The sequence below is a fragment of the Oncorhynchus nerka genome, linkage group LG9a, assembly GCF_034236695.1.
Source record: "Oncorhynchus nerka isolate Pitt River linkage group LG9a, Oner_Uvic_2.0, whole genome shotgun sequence".
Classification (NCBI taxonomy): domain Eukaryota; kingdom Metazoa; phylum Chordata; class Actinopteri; order Salmoniformes; family Salmonidae; genus Oncorhynchus; species Oncorhynchus nerka.
The window spans coordinates 40696642-40716729 of NC_088404.1; the positions used below are offsets into that span (position 1 = coordinate 40696642).

At 40.9% G+C, this 20088-nt stretch overlaps 1 protein-coding gene across 1 annotated transcript in view; it reads left to right on the plus strand.

The window, feature by feature from the left end:
* Positions 1-19814, plus strand: part of sf3b3 (splicing factor 3b, subunit 3) — a 41107-nt gene extending 21293 nt beyond the window's left edge. The window contains exons 21-27 of the mRNA XM_029668145.2: positions 2779-2935; positions 10044-10169; positions 11916-12128; positions 12315-12413; positions 12789-12932; positions 17789-17893; positions 18978-19814. Coding sequence (XP_029524005.1) covers positions 2779-2935; positions 10044-10169; positions 11916-12128; positions 12315-12413; positions 12789-12932; positions 17789-17893; positions 18978-19118 — 985 coding nt within the window. The 3' untranslated portion in view covers positions 19119-19814. The remainder of the gene's footprint in view (positions 1-2778; positions 2936-10043; positions 10170-11915; positions 12129-12314; positions 12414-12788; positions 12933-17788; positions 17894-18977) is intronic.
* The last annotated feature ends 274 nt before the right edge of the window (positions 19815-20088 follow it).

Consider the following 20088-nt stretch of genomic DNA (forward strand, 5'->3'; position numbering starts at 1 on the left):
TGAAAGTGCACAGTGTCGAGCTTGATGCTTCTTTCCAAAAAATATCGAGGGTCTTATTCTGGTGACATGATGATCAATGCTTGGCTGCAGTTTGACAAAAAAAAAATGTTCTTGCTCCTATCCCCGGTAATCTACTTTTGGTATTTTATTAGGATCCCCATTAGCTGTTGCAAAAGCAGCAGCTACTCTTCCTGGAGTCCACATGAAACATGACACATAATACAGAACATTAATAGACAACAGCTCAAGGACAGAACTACATCAAAAATAAATAAAAGGCACACGTAGCCTACATATCAATACCAATACATACACAAACTATCTAGGTCAAATAGGGGAGAGGCGTTGTGCCGTGAGGTGTTGCTTTATCTGTTTTCTGAAACCAGGTTTGCTGTTCAATTGAGCAATATCAGATGGAACGGAGTTCCATACAATAATGGCTCTATAATACTGTACGCTTTCTTGAATTTGTTCTGGATTTGGTGATGGTGAAAAGACCCCTGGTGGCATGCCTGGTGGGGTAAGTGTATGTGTCCGAGCTGTGTGTAAGTTGTCTATGTAAACAATTTGGGATTTAACACATTGTTTCTTATAAAAAGAAGATGCAGTCAGTCTTTCCTCATCTCTTAGCCAAGAGAGACTGGCATGCCTAGAATTTATATCCGCCTTCAGATTATGAAGAGCAAGACGTGCCGCTCTGTTCTGGGCCAGCTGTAGCTTAAACTTCTTCGGGTTCGGTCTCCCTTCCACGGGACTGTTGAGCTAATGTAGGCTAATGCGATTAGCATGTGGTTGTAAGTAACACGAAAACTTCCCAGGACATATCTTATATTGGCAGAAAGCTTAAATTCTATTTAATCTAACTGCACTGTCCAATTTACAGTAGCTATTACAGTGGAAGAATAGCATGCTATTGTTTGGAGAGTGCACAATTTTGAACATGAAAAGTTATTAATAAACAAATTAGACACATTTGGGCAGTCTTGATACAGAAATGCAATGGTTCATTGGGTCAGTCTAAAACTTTGCACATACACTGCTACCATCTAGTGGCCAAAATCTAAGCTGCACCTGGGCTGGAATAATACATTTTGTCCTTTCTCTTGCATTTCAAAGATGATGGTACAAAAAAATACAAAAGAACGGTTTTCTTCCTTTGTATTATCTTTTACCAGATCTACTGTGTGTTATTCTCCTACATTCCTTTCAAATTTCCACAAACTTTAAAGTGTTTCCTTTCAAATGGTACCAATAATATGCATATCCTTGCTTCTGGGCCTGAGCTACAGGCAGTTAGATTTGGGTATGTCATTTTAGGGAACATTTTAAATAAAAAATTAAATAAAAGGGTTTTAACTAGATCTTTCCTTGCAGCACTCGACCACACGACTGGACAATAATCAAGATATGAATAACCTCGTCATGTAGACTAGACAACCCGCACAACCTACCTGCACTGTGTCTGCCAGCTGTTGGCTTGAGCGTAGGTGCCAAGACCAGAGTGGCACATTTTCTATTTAACTGACAAAAATGCGATGAATAAGCATTGAACATTAGATTTTTATTCGGTACATGAAAACTTAAGAGAAATTATGTTTTGTGGGCACTACGTCATCACACACTGATTTGTATCCACAAGAAGTCCATTTGGCGGAAATGCGGATTCTATAATATTTGCATGAAAATCACCAATTGGATGGAAACCTAGCTACTGATTCATATTTTCCTGGAACTTCCTGAAGCAGCACAGGAATGCCTGTCTCTGTGTGCTGCTGGTAGATGGAAATAATTTCCCAAAAACCTTATCAATTTAATGTTAACTACAAAATAACAATGTATTTATGTATGCCTACCTGACAGAATGTGTATTTGCATCAATCAAGTGGCAATTTATTTAGAAAACTCTGCAATCACATGAGCGCTACAGAAACACTGCTAACCAAACAATGTTTCTGGCTACACTTGCATTAAAGGATAACTGCACCCACATTTCTAAATTTCTTAGATTTTCCCAGACCACCAAAGTGGACTCCTGATGTGGTTAAAGCATTGTTGTGGACTTAACATCCAATTGAGTTGTTTTTCGATTAAACAGGTGTGATTTTGAGAGCAAAAACCCGGGGAGAAACAGAAACCCGGAAAAGCCAAATCGGGGAAAAAAACAACAAACAGGATCAGGCAAAAAAATAACTGATTTTATAATGCCCTATAATATCAGTCAGATTACGTGACCTTTATGAATTATGAAGCCATTGTGCTTTATGTGCTTGTTTTGATTTACATAAATGTTTCAAAATGTACAAGTGACGTTTGCTGATGAAGATCTTATAGAACAAAATGTATAACATCTCCTAAGCCTGTGTTTAACACAAACCTTATTTTTGGTGTTTGTCCCCCAAAAAATGAAGTTCTCCATAGGCTTTGGTCATCAAGCCATAGCGGAGTTAGCCTGCGTTAGACGTTATTGCTCTCTGTAGGGTCACTAGGGAGATGTTATTATTGGCTCTGCTGGTTTTCCTGTTCAAATGACCAGCTCTTATGAAATTACACAGAGAAAATCTTAACTGTCATTTAAGGCAGGGTTTGAGGAGAGTGAAGTTGTGCTATTGAAGTGATGAATCTTCATGTCTCTTCTTGATTTAGTAATAATGGAGAGTGCTTTAAACACCTAATCTTAGCATTTAACACAGTTCACACGCAAAAGGTAGAGATTGAAACAGGGAATAATACTTATCCCTTCCCGCTCTCCTACTTTGCCTTTGTGTTCTGTCCCTACAGTGTGACTGTTTGTCGGTTTGCCAGCGGAGGTGATGACTGGTATGTGCTGGTGGGGGTGGCCCGGGACATGATCCTTAACCCCCGCTCTGTGGGAGGCGGTTTTATCTACACCTATCGACTGGGAGGGGGAGGGGACAAACTGGAGTTTATGCACAAGGTGAGTGAGTGACAGAGGATATGACTAATCCAGTGGTTTCCTGGTCTTGTTGACCACAGCTATGTGCACAGGAATTCCCCGGCTGTTATTTCTGAATGGTCATAATTGCCATTTGAGAGTCAGAGTACTCTTTCTTGTTTCCACCCCTCCCCTTTACCCAACTCCCTGAGGGACAATGGTGACTTTGTTGACGCATTCTGACTTTCTGTCCCTTTTCCAGTCTCAGCGGGTCTTATCAGTATTTTATGCTTTACATTTTTTGTTTAACCATTTAACCAGGCAAGTCAACAAGGAACAAATTCTTGTTCAAAAGGGTGTGATTTTGAGAGCAAACCCCTGAAAAAAAATGGAGGGAAGGGGAAACCTGGAAAAACAAAACCGAGAGAACTGAATTTGGGGGGGGGGAACGGAATCGGGCAAAAAATAAAACATATTTTAAAAGGCCTTATAATATGCAACTTAACATTACCTTTTTGAATTATGAAGCCTTTGTCACGTGCCAAGCACAAGGCCTGTGATACATTTCTATCCTGCCTTCGTAATGATTTGGGTTGTCAATTAATGTTGGCCCGCTTCCATGGCCTGCCAGAACAGCTTCAATGCGCCTTGGCATAGATTCTACAAGTGGACCTAAATCATGCCAGGAAAAAGCAACCCCACACCTTAACATATACTTTGTATCCCTCGTTTACTGAAGTGTTTCCTTTGATTTGGCAGTTGCCGGTATGTCTATATTCGGGTAGGCCGCAGTTTGGGCAGCATGAGTGTCAAATATACAGGTTGTCGTGTTGTGGCCATAGACACATAATCCAAAAGGGTTTTGTAACCTCTTACACTGGAAATGTGATTGTTAAATTGATGGAAACAATAGCAATGGATGCCAGTCCTGTCTTGAAAGGAACTGACATCTAGGGTTGCAAATGGTCTGACATTTTCAATGGGATGTTAAGCCCTGGAATTTGGGGGATTTTGCTTAAATTCATCAAAAGTTAGCTTATAACAGTGAACCTATTTTGTGGGATACACATAAGGCAAGGTCTTGTGGCATATGTTGGTTCAACTATCCCCAATGCAATGGAATTGCAACCCTCTGCATGCACAGTGCATTCTCCCATCACATGTACAGCTGAATCTCAAGATCTTGCACACTAATGAGATACTATTGAGCCCACACTACTACACTGTCTGAGCCAAGTACTACATGTTTTCTGGTAAGTTTTGATTGCAATACTGGGTGGGGTGAATATATTTTATAACTTACATGCTTTTTTGTTAACTACTAAATAATAGCCTACAGCAAAGTGTTTAAATCATTTCTAACTTGTTAACCATTTTTGCTGGTTAGTTTTTGCAACCATATGCTGCTTGAGTCTGCTAACTGAGGAGTGTTAATTCACCTGGTTCCATGTTTCGTTTAAAAAATGTATCTTACAAAGGAGTTGTTCAATCTAACTGCTTAACTATTTGTCTGTACATGGAATTGTTTTTGGGGTTTTCTAATCTTTACAGGAAAATGCCACGGGCACTATCTGATGTGTGGAGACATTTCACTGCAGCTAATGTAGAAGGAAAAACTGTATATTTGCAAATACTGTGCCAAATAATATGTGAAGAATGCAGCAAAGATGCAGAATCAAATGGCCAAGTACATACATTTCCCTCAGCGCTCACAACAAGCAACCTCTGACAAAAGTCCCTCTACTTCTATTCGAGGTGAAAATGATAAATCAGACAACTTGTCGATAACAACATCTCATGGTACTCCTGGAATTTTTTTGACTCGATGGAGGAATGTAGTCAGGGAAATGATTAATGTCTTGCTCGAGCTGTGTATGTATGCATCTGGTTCAACTCTGATTTTCACAGCCAATGTCTATTGGAAGAGATTTCTGAATGTTCTTCGCCCAGCATACACCCCTCCAACCAGACATGCTTTATCTACTCATTTGCTGGATGCGGAGTACAACAGAGTTGAAGCAAATCATAGAGAAAGCAGACTATTGCAATCATCTCTGATGTGTGGTAGAATGTTCGTGGGCAAGGAATAATGAACTACATCATCTCCACCCCTCAACCAGTATTCTACAAGAGTACAGACACGGGACAACCGACACATCGGTCTCTACATTGCAGAAGAGCTGAAGGCAGTCATCAATGACCTTGGTCCACAGAAGGTATTTGCACTGGTGACAAACAATGCTATGAACATGAAGGCTGCTTGGTCTAAAGTGGAGGAGTCCTACCCTCATGTCACACCCATTGGCTGTGCTGCTCATGCATTGAATCTGCTACTCAAGGACATCATGGCACTACAAGTGAGCCAAGGAAATGGTTAGGTATGTGAAGTTATAGCAGCAATCTACCTCACCAAGCAAAGTGAGAAGAATAAGAGCTCCACATTGAAGCTGCACAGCAACACCCTTTGGGGTGGTGTTGTCATCATGTTTGACAATCTCATGAAGGGGAAGGAGTCTCAAAGAAATGGCATTATCACAGTCTGCCGATATGCACAGCCATCAAGAGGATCTCCTGGATAATGTATTTTGGGAGAGAGTGGTAAGCAGCATGAAACCAATAGCAGTAGCCATTGCACGGATTGAGGGAGACAATGCTATCCTGTCAGATGTTCAGGCTCTGCTTGCAGATGTAAGAGAAGTAATCCGTACTGCCCTGCCCACTTCACTGTTGTTCCAAGCAGAGGAGTTCTGAAATGCGTCAAAAGTGTGAAGCCTTCTGCCTGAAGCCTATACACGCCGCAGCGTACATGTCGGACCCAAAGTATGCTGGCAAGAGCATCCTGTTTGGTGCAGAGATCAACAAGGCGTATGGTGTCATCATTACCATGTCTCGCCACCTTGGCCTGGATAAGGGAAAGGTTCTTGGCAGTCTGGCAAAGTACACTTTCAAGCAAGGGCTTTGGGATGGAGATGCAATATTGCAGTCATGCCAACATATCTCATCAGCCACTTTGTGGATCTGATGCTCTTTCCCCTATTGCCTCCATCATCCTCCAATTCCCACCAACATCAGCCTCCTCAGAGCGCAACTGGTCCTTGTTTGGAAACACATACACCAAGGCACGCAACAGGCTGACCAATACAAGGGTTGAGAAATTGGTGACCATCTGTGCAAATGTGAGGCTTTTTGAGGCTCAACAACAAGCCATTCTCAACTAGGTTGGAAAGTGACAGTGAAGATGAGGCCTCAGAGTCTGATGTTCAAGCGGAGGGCATTGAGGAGGTCCAGGGAGAAGACATGGAAGCCTGAGAGGAAGACAACCACAGCTTTAATTTCTAGACTATAATTTTACAGATGTATGTTGAAAATGTTTTTAGGAGATGCGATGGATCATTCAATATTCCCTTTTGTTATTCGGTGAAATCATCCCATGTGAAGTCAACTCATTTAATTCAAGTTCAAGTCGTAACTAAATAGTTTTTAAAATTTCTATTGGAAGGATTTAATCATTTGTAATTATGTCTACTTATGATAAGGTAAAATGTTTGTTTCTGTCCCCATATGATATGGTAAATATAGCCAATGCAAAAAAACATTTAAATTGTATTAATATTCATTTGCGTATATTTCCGTGAATTACCATATATTCCCATTTAATTCAGACGGAAAGTTTCCACCTCTGAGTATTCCCCAAGATAGCAGTAGGGTTGCACATATATCTATGGATTATATTTCTAATGTTGGTTGCGGCTGTCGGTTTATCCTTGTGCAAATTTTAAAAATACAATCTTGGGAAAAACGTACAGTTGAAAGCAAATGCCTACTGCTGAAAATAGAAGACTTATCCGTCTGTAGAACCAATGAAATTTTCTTTTAGCTAACCACAGCACCGTTTTACAAAGTACGTCATCTTGAGATAGGCTGTTGCCACGACTAGCGCTTCGGCCATCACCGTGAGTAGCCTATGGCGTCATCATTAGGTGAGTGTGTGCCACCTGAAATTGTATTTAGTAGCCTACTGTAGCCTATGATGTATATATATACATACATACATACATACATACAGTGGGGCAAAAACGTATTTAGTCAGCCACCAATTGTGCAAGTTCTCCCACTTAAAAAGATGAGGCCTGTAATTTTCATTATAGCTACACTTAAACTATGACAGACAAAATGAGAAAGAAATTCCAGAAAATCACATTGTAGGATTTTAATTAATTTATGTGCAAATTATGGTGGAAAATAAGTATTTGGTCACCTACAAACGAGCAAGATTTCTGGCTCTCACAGACCTGTAACTTCTTATTTAAGAGGCTCCTCTGTCCTCCACTCGTTACCTGTATTAATGGCACCTGCGTGAACTTGCTATCAGTATAAAAGACACCTGTCCATAATGTCAAACAGTCACACTCCAAACTCCACTATGGCCAAGACCAAAGAGCTGCCAAAAACACCAGAAACAAAATTGTAGACCTGCACCAGGCTGGGAAGACTGAATCTGCAATAGGTAAGCAGCTTGGTTTGAAGAAATCAACTGTGGGAGCAATTATCAGGAAATGGAAGACATACAAGACCACTGATAATCTCCCTCGATCTGGGGCTCCACGCAAGATCTCACCCCGTGGGGTCAAAATGATCACAAGAACGGTGAGCAAAAATCCCAGAACCACACGGGGGGACCTAGTGAATGACCTGCAGAGAGCTGGGACCAAAGTAACAAAGCCTACCATCAGTAACACACTACGCCGCCAGGGACTCAAATCCTGCAGTTCCAGACGTGTCCCCCTGCTTAAGCCAGTACATGTCCAGGCCCGTCTGAAGTTTGCTAGAGAGCATTTGAATGATCCAGAAGAAGATTGGGAGAATGTCAGATGAAACCAAAATATAACTTTTTGGTAAAAACTCAACCGTTCATTTTTGGAGGACAAAGAATGCTGAGTTGCATCCAAAGAACACCATACCTACTGTGAAGCATGGGGGTGGAAACATCATGCATTGGGGCTGTTTTTCTGCAAAGGGACCAGGACGACTGATCCGTGTAAAGGAAAGAATGAATTGGGGCCATGTATCGTGAGATTTTGAGTGAAAACCTCCTTCCATCAGCAAGGGCATTGAAGATGAAACGTGGCTGGGTCTTTCAGCATGACAATGTTCCCAAACACACCGCCCGGGCAAGGAAGGAGTGGCTTCGTAAGAAGCATTTCAAGGTCCTGGAGTGGCCTAGCCAGTCTCCAGATCTCAACCCCATAGAAAATCTTTGGAGGGAGTTTAAAGTCTGTGTTGCCCAGCAACAGCCCCAAAACATCACTGCTCTAGAGGAGATCTGAATGGAGGAATGGGCCAACATACCATCAACGGTGTGTGAACCTTGTGAAGACTTACAGAAAACGTTTGACCTCTGTCATTGCCAACAAAGGGTATATAACAAAGTATTGAGAAACTTTTGTTTATTGACCAAATACTTATTTTCCACCATAATTTGCAAATAAATTCATTAAAAATCCTACAATTTGATTTTCTGTATACTTTTTTTCTCATTTTCTCTGTCATAGTTGAAGTGTACCTATGATGAAAATTACAGGCCTCATATGTTTTAAGTGGGAGAACTTGCACAATTGGTGGCTGACTAAATACTTTTTTGCCCCACTGTAGATATATATTTCTTCATAATATCGTACAAGCTGTGTGTCGCTTTATTGGTCTGGGCTGTTTGAATTCAAGACCAGATTGATCGCAGTTTGTCAGTCGGAGTAGCCAGCCGTTTGGTCATTTGTGTGGTATTAAAAAAAAGATAAAGCTAATGTCTTCTGTCATGGAAAGGACGTAGAATTACGTAAAAATCAGTTTTTAAAGGGCTGAAATTTGTCAGGTCCTGCTAAATTATGTTACCCATGTGTGGAAATCCGAAATAATAATCTGCTCAACTGTAGCCTACATTAAATGTAATCTAGTTACTAGATAAAGGATTTACAAGCAGGTATAAATTGACAGCTGAGTCATCTATTTTATGAAACTACAGCCGGATGCGCTGCTATTGTGTGTCCCGGAGGGAAATTGTACAGACCCATACCACAGTCCTCGCTGGGCTATTAAAAGTTTGCTGCCTGGCTTCTATTTTTAAAGCTTGACAACGAATTTCAAAAAAACAAAACCTGCAACAAAACACCATGCGGAGGAGAAACAAGCCTATTACAGCAACATTTGAGCAGTAGCATAGGCTGGCTACTCAACTATAAGACATTTGAAGTGCACCATACAGCAATGCTGATTTCAACCGCACCGGTGATTCATGCAGTGCAAAACAAATATTAATGTTACAACAACTTATCTATGTTTTTGTTATTTGTAGTTAATACTTTTTTTTGCAGCATATTATGCACATTTGCAAGCATAGCAGCAAAGGCTGGACCAATATTATTGATCTATTTTGTGTTTATGTTTAATGCTATGTACATCAAGGGCCATATGATTTCTATTAAAACTACGAATTCGTGTTTACCACAGACATTATTTTCGGGATGGTCATAATTGCCCTTTGAGAGTCAGAGTACCATCATTCTTAACCCCCCCCCCTCCTTTACCCAACTCCCTGAGGGACAATGGTGACTCTGTTGGAGCCGGCTGCCCTTTTCCAGTCTGTGGGTCTTATAAGTATTCTAGAGTCTATTAAGGAATTCATATTTACGGTGTTGGCCAGGCAAGAGGCAAAATGTTGTGCTAAATAGAGGATACTTAAAATGGCCTTATACATAAGAATGTTTGCGCCTGCGTTTTGCTAGTGATGTCCACCCGACAACACTGTTGATCACAATGGTGAGTTGGACATTTCTGATTGTTGACAAAACGAAAGGCTGCATGATACAGAGTTAAGAGCCTTCAGTGTAGAGCAACACAGAGAGAAAAGTACAACAAATCACCTATTTTCTGTCTGGAAGGAAAAAACAGCTTTGTGCCGGTAATAAAACCCAATACGCAGCTTGAGTTCCCTGACAAGGTTCTCTAGATGGGTGGTGAAGCTCAACTTCTCATCCACCCAAACTCAAAGAAATGTGTATGCTTTGACATGCTCTACAGAATGTCCTTTCAGGGTAGTATGTTACTGACCTTTACGATCAGTTGTTGACATGGTAAAGGAATGTTGTTTTGACAGACTCCAGTGGAGGACGTTCCTCTGGCAATCGCTCCGTTCCAGGGCCGTGTGCTGGTGGGCGTTGGCAAACTGCTGCGCATCTATGACCTGGGCAAGAAGAAGCTGCTCCGGAAGTGTGAGAACAAGGTGAGATGGGAGCTTGACGTTACAAACACACACAAGGATGTATAAAAAACTATTGACTCTACTGTGTAAACACAAGACCAGACGGCAGTGTGGTAAGTGGCTGGTTAGGAAGGCAAACAAGCTCTCAGACCAGGAAGTGTCAAAGGGTCAGATTGATGCTCCTGCGACTGTCTTTTGTAATTGCACCACTTTACTTTCTCTGTTGTTACAAAGTGGGATTCAAATCGATATAATTGTAATTTTTTTGTCAGCGATCTAGACAAAATACTCTGTCAAAGTGCTCTCAATTCACTTGTATTTATCTATGTTTTTATCGATTGTAGGGCTGTAGCCACAGAATTCTCGTAGTTTTCAACCATCAATCACAACATTTTCAGCTGACAAAATACAGCCAATGGTGCACATGCCGCCTCTCGTCACAGCTGCTTCAACAAACTGCGTCAATCACTCCCACACAGCTAGCAAGCTAGCACTCGTCATGGAAATGGGGATGGCTGGATGTAAATTTGGACCAATCCCTGTCAACCCATACATTAAAACATGGCTATGAAGCTCTACTTTGTAACCTGCTATGTTTATTTTATTTTTTTCTCTGATTTAAAAATTCATTGATGTAGCCAAAATATAAAAGGGCTGTCGCAAAGAGTTGAAATTGCTTAGCACGGCACTTGTTTTACATTTGCAATCATGTCGTGTACAGTTTATAACTTAAAATATTTGTGTTTTTAGACATCGGTAACAACTGCCATATTAATGTTTTTTTAATTATTTATGACATTGACATTTAGTGAATTTATTTATGTCCATTTATGATGATATTTGATGTTTCTGAATATTAATTGTTCTAAACATGCTTTGAGTAGTGCAAATTAATTGTAAGTTGTTTTAATGGGCTTTCTTCATTCTGATTGCTTTATACTTTTCAACTAAACTTCACTGTCAGTTTTTATCCTATTATTTTAGGTTGACGTAGTCTTATTTGTAGAACATTGAATATAAATCCTCCTTTGTAACCACAAACCCTGGTACTCGACCAGTGGTTACCATTTGCATAGTTAATTAATTCCAACATGAACTTCAAGAAATGTAATCAATTCATTTCCTGCAGTAGTTTATCATGTATACAGTCACATTTCTTTTGTCTTAGTACGCCTCTTATTTATTTGAGATTAATCATTCTATTTGACCTCTATTAAATTTCAGTTTTTACTTTCGCAACATGACGGCAGTATGCCGTTTTCTAGGGGTCTCTACTCCCGAAGTTGTTGACTTGTTCTTGCAAGTTTGCTAGTCGTTCTCAGCTGAAGAGCAGTTTCTTACTGCTGATTTAAAATTGATGATTGCTATATATTCTTTGAATCATTAGTGAATTATTTAATGGAACAAATCATATATCCACAGCATTGTTTGGATAGATACCGGTATATAGTAAAATACAATTTGCCACCCAGCCTAGTTTAAGACTGAACTAAAATACTTCAGGTTCAGGTCTCAAAGGAATCAAGTTAACCACTGTAGAATTGTTAGCGATCTAAGTGCAGTAATCATGTTCGGGAGTAGATTGATTTGTAAGAATCACCTTCCAAAATCAAATATAAAAGGCCACAGTATCATCCATCCATTGTACCAAAGGACAATTTACCACTGTCCACCTCTTGTTTAGGTTCCAGACCTTCCAAATTAAATCCATATGGCAGTCCATTGAGGACAAAGGTGTTCAGTTGATGTCATCTGTCTCGTTTGCAGCATGTGCCCAACCTGGTGACTGGTATCCACACCATCGGTCAGCGGGTCATAGTGACTGATGTACAGGAGAGTCTGTTCTGGGTGCGCTACAAGCGTAACGAGAATCAGCTGATCATCTTCGCTGACGACACCCACCCTCGCTGGGTCACCACTGCCTGCCTGCTGGACTACGACACCATGGCTTCAGCCGACAAATTTGGCAACATCAGCATTGTATGTGGTCGCTCTTTATTGTTCCTTTCTGTCAAAGGTGTTGGGTATTATATTGGATACTACCTTTTCTCTAAAAGGGAGTGTTTGCCAGACTCGTCATACTAACAGTTTTATCCAATTTATGATATTTCAATGATGCCACAAACATCTTGAAGGCTTTTACACTTACATTTTTTACCCCCTCAGGTGCGCCTTCCCCCTAACACCAGTGACGATGTGGATGAGGACCCAACTGGGAACAAAGCATTGTGGGATAGAGGTCTGCTGAACGGAGCTTCTCAGAAGGTACAGGCTTTCTGCTCTTCTATCACAGCTCTATAGAGACTTGTTGTCGGTCTCTCGCTCTGGATCACTGTTTGTCTTGGTGATGTTGTGGTTTGCCTCATCCGAGGCCAGACCTGCTCTCCAAGTCTTGGCAGCTCTCCAAGCCAATTTGCTGTTAAATATACTGTTTTCCTTTTAGCTGTTTATTGGAAGCTTTTAAGAGCTAGAAGATGTTTAGATAGTCAGTGGGAAATTCCCTCTGCTTGGATTTATTGTGGGCAATTGGTAAAAAGGGTGCATATAAGCAATGTTTTCTGGGTGTGTGTCATGGGTGAGAATTGTTCTGTAATGCCCTGTCTGGGCCTGACCCTGTACCATGTCTGTTCCCCGTGTCAGGCTGAAGTGATCATGAACTACCACATTGGGGAGACGGTGCTGTCACTGCAGAAGACCACACTGATCCCCGGAGGCTCGGAATCTCTGGTCTACACAACTCTGTCTGGAGGCATCGGCATCCTGGTGCCCTTCACTTCCCACGAGGTACCTCACTCACACACACACACACACACACATAGTGTTTTCAGAAAGTATTCATACCGCTTGACTTATTCCACATTTTGTTGTTACAGCCTGAATTCAAAATTGATACAATACAATACCAATCTACACACAACACCCCATAATGTTTCAGTGAAAATATGTTTTGAGAAAGTTTTGCAAATTTATTGATAATGAAATACCAAAATCGAATTGACATAAGTTATTTGCACCCCTCCAAATTCAGCGTGTGTGCATCCAATTTCCATCATTACAACTTGTTTGGATTCCACCTGTGGCCAATTCAATTGTTTGGACATGATTTAGAAACAGTCCTGTCTATAGAAGGATCCATAGACAGTGCATGTCAGCGCAGAAACTATTAGGTTAAAGGAACTGTCCGTACATCTCCTAGATAGAATTGTGATGAGTCATACAGTGCATTCGGAAAGTATTCAGACCCTTTGACTTTTCCCACATTTTGTTACGTTTTAGCTTTATTCTAAAATTGATTAAATTAATTTCCCTCATCAATCTACACACAATACCCCATAATGACAAAGCGAAAATAGGTTTTTAGAAATGTTTGCTAATGTATTAGAAATAAATAACAAATGCTTTACTTGCATACTTATTCAGACCCTTTGCTATGAGACTCTAAATTGGGCTCAGGTGTATCCTGTTTTCATTGATCATCCTTGAGATGTTTCTAAAACTTGACTGGTCCACCTGTGTTAAATTCAATTGATTGGACATTGTTTGGAAAGGCACACGCCTGTCTATACAAGGTCTCACAGTTGACCGTGCATGTCAAAGCAAAAACCAAGCCATGAGGTTGAAGGAATTGTCGTAGAGCTCAGAGACGACAGGTTTGTGTCTAGGCACAGATCTGGGAAAGGGTACCAAAAAATGTCTACAGCATTGAAGGTCCCCAAGATCACCGTGGCCTCCATCACTCTTAAATGGAAGAAGTTTGGAACCAGCAAGACTCTTCCTATAGCTGGTCGTCCAGCCAAACTGAGCAATCGGGGGAGAAGGGCCTTGGTCAGGGAGGTGACCAAGAACCTGATGGTCACTCTGACAGAGTTCCTCTGTTGAGATGTGAGAACCTTCCAGAAGGTCAACCATCATCTCTGCAGCACTCCACCAATCAGGCCTTTATGATAGTGGTCAGGCGGAAGCTACTCCTCAGTAAAAAGCACATGACAGCCCGCTTAGAGTTTGCCAAAAGGCACCTAAAGAAACTCAGACCATGTGTAACAAGATTCTCTGGTCTGATGAAACCAAGATTGAACTCTGTCCCGAATGCCAAACGTCACGTCTGAAGGAAACCTGGCACCATCCCCACGGTGAAGCATGGTGATGGCAGCATCATGCTGTGGGGGTGTTTTTCAGCCGCAGGGATTGGGAGACTAGTCAGGATCAAGGGAAATATGAATGGCGCAAAGTACAGAGAGATCCTTGATGAAAACCTCCAGAGTGCTCAGGACCTCGGACTGGGGCGAAGGTACACCTTCCAACGGGACAATAACCCTAAGTGCACAGCCAAGACAATGCTGGAGTGGCTTCGGGACAAGTCTCTGAATGTTCTTGCGTGGCAAAAGATTCTGTGGTCTAATGAGACAAAAATGTAGCTCTTTGGCCTGAATGCAAAGCGCTTTGTCTGGCAGATCATCACTTGTTTAACACCATCCCTACTGTAGGGCATGGTGGTGGCAGCATCATGCTATGGGGATGCTTTTCAGCGTCAGGGACTGGGAGACTGGTAAGAAACAATAAATGGAGCCAAATACAAATGCTTGATGTGAACCTGCTTCATAGTGCAAACTACTGTAGACTGGCGTGAAGATTTACATTCCAGCAGGAGAATGGCCCCAAGCATACAGCCAAAGCAATGCTGGAATGGCTTCAGAACAAGAATGTGAAAGTCGTTGTGTGGCCCCAGCCAAAGCCCAGACTTGAATCCCATTGAAAATCTGTGGACCAACTTTAAGATTGCTGTTCAAATTGGAAATCCACATGAGAAAGGTTGCAGACTCTGCGTGTAGCATATTATCTGCAAATTCAGGAGGGTAAAGTCAGTAGGAGCGGGACGAGGATGGTCAAATTACTTTTTTTTCTTCTGGTTATCTGGAAGATGTATCTCTAGTAATTTGTGTCTTTCATTAAACAGTGCACTTAAAGCATCAGACAAGCTCAATGCATATATAGTTGATATGATTAAAACACACTAGGTGTGTCTACAGTGCATTCGGAAAGTATTCAGACCCCTCAACTTTTCCCACCTTTTTTTTACACTACACCCTTATTCTCAAATAGATTACATTAATTGTTTTCCTCATCAATCTACACACAATACCCCATAATGACAAAGCAAAAACAGGTTTTTAAAAAATGTTTGCAAATGTATAAAAAATACATTTACATAAGTATTCAGAGCCTTTGCTATGAGACTCAATTGAGCTCAGGTGCATCCTGATTCCATTGATCATCCTTGAGATGTTTCTACAACTTGATTGGAGTCCACCTGTGGTAAATTCAATTGATTGGACATGATTGGAAAGGCATACAACTGTCTATGTGACCGACTGCCTCGATTCGGGCTTATGTAGCAAAATTTGAAATTAGTTTTTTTACATTGGATAAAAGTAGAGATTCAGAGCTAGACAATTGTATATTATACACTGCAGTTGAAGAACAATGGTTAAGTAATTCTGCGTTGAAAGTTGATTAACTTGTAACCCCACTTTTGAGAAAATGGTCGTTGAACGTTTTGGTACACCTACTGGAGAGCTCTTCTTTGACTACACCCATTCAGCCTTTTTCACACCCTTTTTAGCCATAGCACCACCCATTTCTTTATGGATTCATGTGAGGCCATTTGCTAAACCGAAATATTAGTTTAGTTAACAAACGAAGATTTCAAGACTAAAATTGGTAAAAGTAGTAGCTTACAACAAAGAAACTCCAGGTAAAAATACACTATCTAGTCATTGGCCTATTTGCTAATCTGACTCTGATGCATGTCATTGTTCTTCACATTAATGTCTCTAGTAAACCCACACTATATAAATAAAAAGTTGATATGTCACATGCACAGAATACATGTGTAAACAGTACAGTGAAATGGTTTCTTGTAAATAAGAATTTGTTATAACTGACTTGCCTATTTAAATAAAGGTTAAATAAAACTTTTTTATAGCATTAGTAGCAATTCAAAAATAGTGTCAAGATAAAAATATTTTATAAATATTTTGTTTAGACATGTAGCTAGCTAGCTAGCTAGCTAGCTAAACAAGGAACCGGCATTATCCCCATTCTTACTACTATCATCCAATACAAACATAGTCATAGCTGTAGTATGAATCTGCAGGTAGCTAAAGCTAACCAACCAGGTTCAATGTTAGATAGCTAACTTTAGGCTATAACAAAGAATGCAAATGGATTTCTGATTCGAATGAATCAACAAAGATTATACATTTAACATTACATAGCGAGCGAGCAAGCTAGCGTTCGCTAGCTAGTTAACAGTACGCTTTTAACTTGAAATGAAAACAACTTTCTGCCAAAATTAGAAACGTGTAATACCTGAAAATGTAGCTAGATTCTTACCAGTATACATGGATGAATGCTTCACGGCAGACTGGGACCATTTAACTCTGTTTTGTTTGTAGCAACATCTTATTTGGCCAGCGTTGTCAAGTCATTCCGGTTCACACTGACCGTGTGCAGAAAGTAGCAAATAACTATATCCAACTGATCTGTCAATAACGCCTGCTAAATTCAGGGCATCAATGTTGTTGAGAAAAGTAGCTAAATGTTTGTATTTCTCAATGGCTATCAACACATACTGGGCAGCTCATGTTATAAACAGAAGCAGGCTACATGGCAGACCAATCCAAACTCATCTCCCGGCATGTCCAGCCCACCCATTATCTTAGCCAATCATGACTAGTGGGAAGGTTCCTGTCTTCTTCCGTGGCTAAAATAGGCTCGTAATTTAACCATTTTATTTGTATTTAAGGATGGGATACAAGTTTAATATTAAGGCACATGGAAGTTCATATGTTCCAGAAGGAATTTCTGCCAAAGAATTCATTTTGATTAAAAAAAATGGCCTGGCACCATCCACCATGACCTGGCTGCGTCATGCTGTGGGGATGTTTTTTAGCGACAGGGTTTGGGAGACTAGTCAGGATCAAGGGAAAGATGAACAGAGCCAAGTACAGAGAGATCCTTGATGAAAACCAGCTCCAGAGCGCTCAGGACCTCAGACTGGGGCTAAGGTTCACCTTCCAACAGGACAACGACCCTAAGCACACAGCCAAGACAATACAGGCGTGGCTTCGGGACAAGGCTCTGAATGTCCCAGCCAGAGCCCGGACTAACATCTCTAGAGAGACATGCAAATAGCTGTGCAACAACACTCCCCATCCAACCTGACAGAGCTTGAGAGGATCTGCAGAGAAGAATGGGAAAACTCCAAATACAGGTGTGCCAAGCTTGTAGCGTCATACCCAAGAAGACATGACTGTAATCGCTGCTAAAAGTGCTTCAACAAAGTACTGAGTAAAGAGTCTGAATACTTATGTAAATGTGATATTTCCATTTTTTTTATTTTATTAAATGTGCTAACCTTTCTAAAAACCTGTTAATGTTTTGTCATTATGGTGTATTATGTGTAGATTGATGAAAAAAACAAAATGTGGAAAAGGTCAAGGTGTCTGAAAACTTTCTGAATGCATGGAAAAATAAATGTTTTTACAATTTCAAAATTGATTGGTCAAAATATTTTTGGGGGTCTGGACAGCATTAATTGATGTCGATAATTAATCTATGGTGTTCCTCTCTGTCTTCAGGATCATGACTTCTTCCAGCACTTAGAGATGCATATGCGCTCAGAGTTCCCCCCTCTGTGTGGCAGGGACCACCTCAGCTTCCGCTCCTACTACTTCCCTGTAAAGGTGGGTACTACCTGATTAGGTTGCATTACTATTCCCCTAGGATGGTGGGGCAAAGAAAGCCACAATTTATACTCCCAGCGATGTAGAGGGAATATGTCCAAAGGACACCACTGTTAACAAATGGCATCTGATACCAAATATTTTGGGTGAAAAGTTATGCCAGGAACCAACTGCATGTGGTTCCTGACATACATTTGGCTGGATCAGTATCATTAGTGTAATTATTATGGATCCCCATTAGTTCCTGCCAAGGAAGCAGCTATTCTTCCTGGGGTTTATTATAGATCCCCATTAGTTCATGCCAAGGCGGCAGCTACTCTTCCTGGGGTTTATTACAGATCCCCATTAGTTCATACTCTTCCTGGGGTTTATTATAGATCCCCATTAGTTCATGCCAAGGCGGCAGCTTCCTTCCTGGGGTTTATTACAGATCCCCATTAGTTCATGCCAAGGCGGCAGCTACTCTTCCTGGGGTTTATTACAGATCCCCATTAGTTCATGCCAAGGCGGCAGCTACTCTTCCTGGGGTTTATTACAGATCCCCATTAGTTCATGCCAAGGCGGCAGCTACTCTTCCTGGGGTTTATTACAGATCCCCATTAGTTCATGCCAAGGCGGCAGCTTCTTTTCCTGGGGTCCAGCAAAATTAAGGCAGTTATACATTTTAAAAACATGACAATACATTCATAACAGATTATGTGTGTGCCCTCAGGCCCCTACTCTACTACCACATATCTGTAACGTGTGTGTATAGTGCGTGTGTTATCGTGTGTTTGTATGCATGTGTCTTTGTTTGTGTTGCTTCACAGTCCCTGCTGTTCCATGAGGTGTATTTAAAAATAAAAATAAATCAAATTGTACTGCTTGTATGAGTTACTTGATGCCATGTAGTCATGGCTCTATGTACTACTGTGCGCCTCCCATAGTCTGTTCTGGACTTGGGGACTGTAGACATGCTGTGAATTATTAACAGATTGCATGCGGTCTCTGAACATGATTGCGGAAATCGGAAGCCTTGTTCTTTGGCCATCCAGACAGTCTCTTACCTACTGTGTCTGACCCCCTCTCCTGTCTGTTTGTGCAGAATGTGATAGATGGAGATCTGTGTGAGCAGTTCAACTCCATGGACCCCCACAAGCAGAAGAGTGTTGCTGAGGAGCTGGACCGTACTCCCCCTGAGGTCTCAAAGAAACTGGAGGACATCCGCACACGCTATGCCTTCTAGAACCCTCCTGTACTGTACATACACACACACAAATACACTCACTATGTTAACATGAGGAGTTGAGAGCTTTCTTGGTTTCCTGCCGAGATGTCGACAAAACATAGTTTCCTTGCCTCTTCACAATCTATGAACACTCTGAATCGATCTTTAGGCCCTGTTTTCTTTATTAGGCCTATAAAATGTCACAAATTGTGGTGAATGGTGGTAACAGTCTATGGTGAATATTTACCCCAAGGGTTTCACTCACAGGATGTCATTTAAACCTAGACGGATTCTGTGGAATGTATCATGTGTGTAGCATCAGTGCTTTATTCTCATACAGGAGCAGTCGCTGGGTTTTCAACCGTGAGAAGCACGGCCTAGTAAACCCTTTGATAGAATTAGCTCAACTGTTTTTGCATTGTGTGATTTGTTTAAACGATCCATTTGAAGTATTTTTCTGTAACTGCTACAAATGGATTTTGTTTTCTGTATCGATTTGAATCCTAAAAGTCAGTGTCCAGCAGCTGTTTATTTAGTGCTTAAAAAGTATGTTCCTTTGGACAAATTGTCCATATCTATTACACAGGATGACAGGATTGTGTAAAAATAGCGAAGGAATACTCGCACTGTAGGAGAGCGAAACCATTCCGTATTAGTCATGAGAAAACAGGCAGGCAAATTTGTAAATAAAGTGTTGTTTTTTATCTCTTGTAATGCCTTGTCACATTGTCTGTTATAATTATGTGGGAGAGGCAAAGGAGCAGTGAGTTTTAACAATATCAGCATAGTTTACTGTTTAATTGGATTACAAAGCCAGCTCTGATTTTGGCTTTCATTTTACAATAGGTCTTCTGTGTCTTGTTTTTCAGTCTGCTCTCATGGATGGAATTTTTCACTGAAATGGTGAAACTGCTATAATATCCTCAAGGATCATAGCCTTTCTTTTTTTTTTCGCCTAAAATGACAAACCCAAATCTAACAGCCTGTT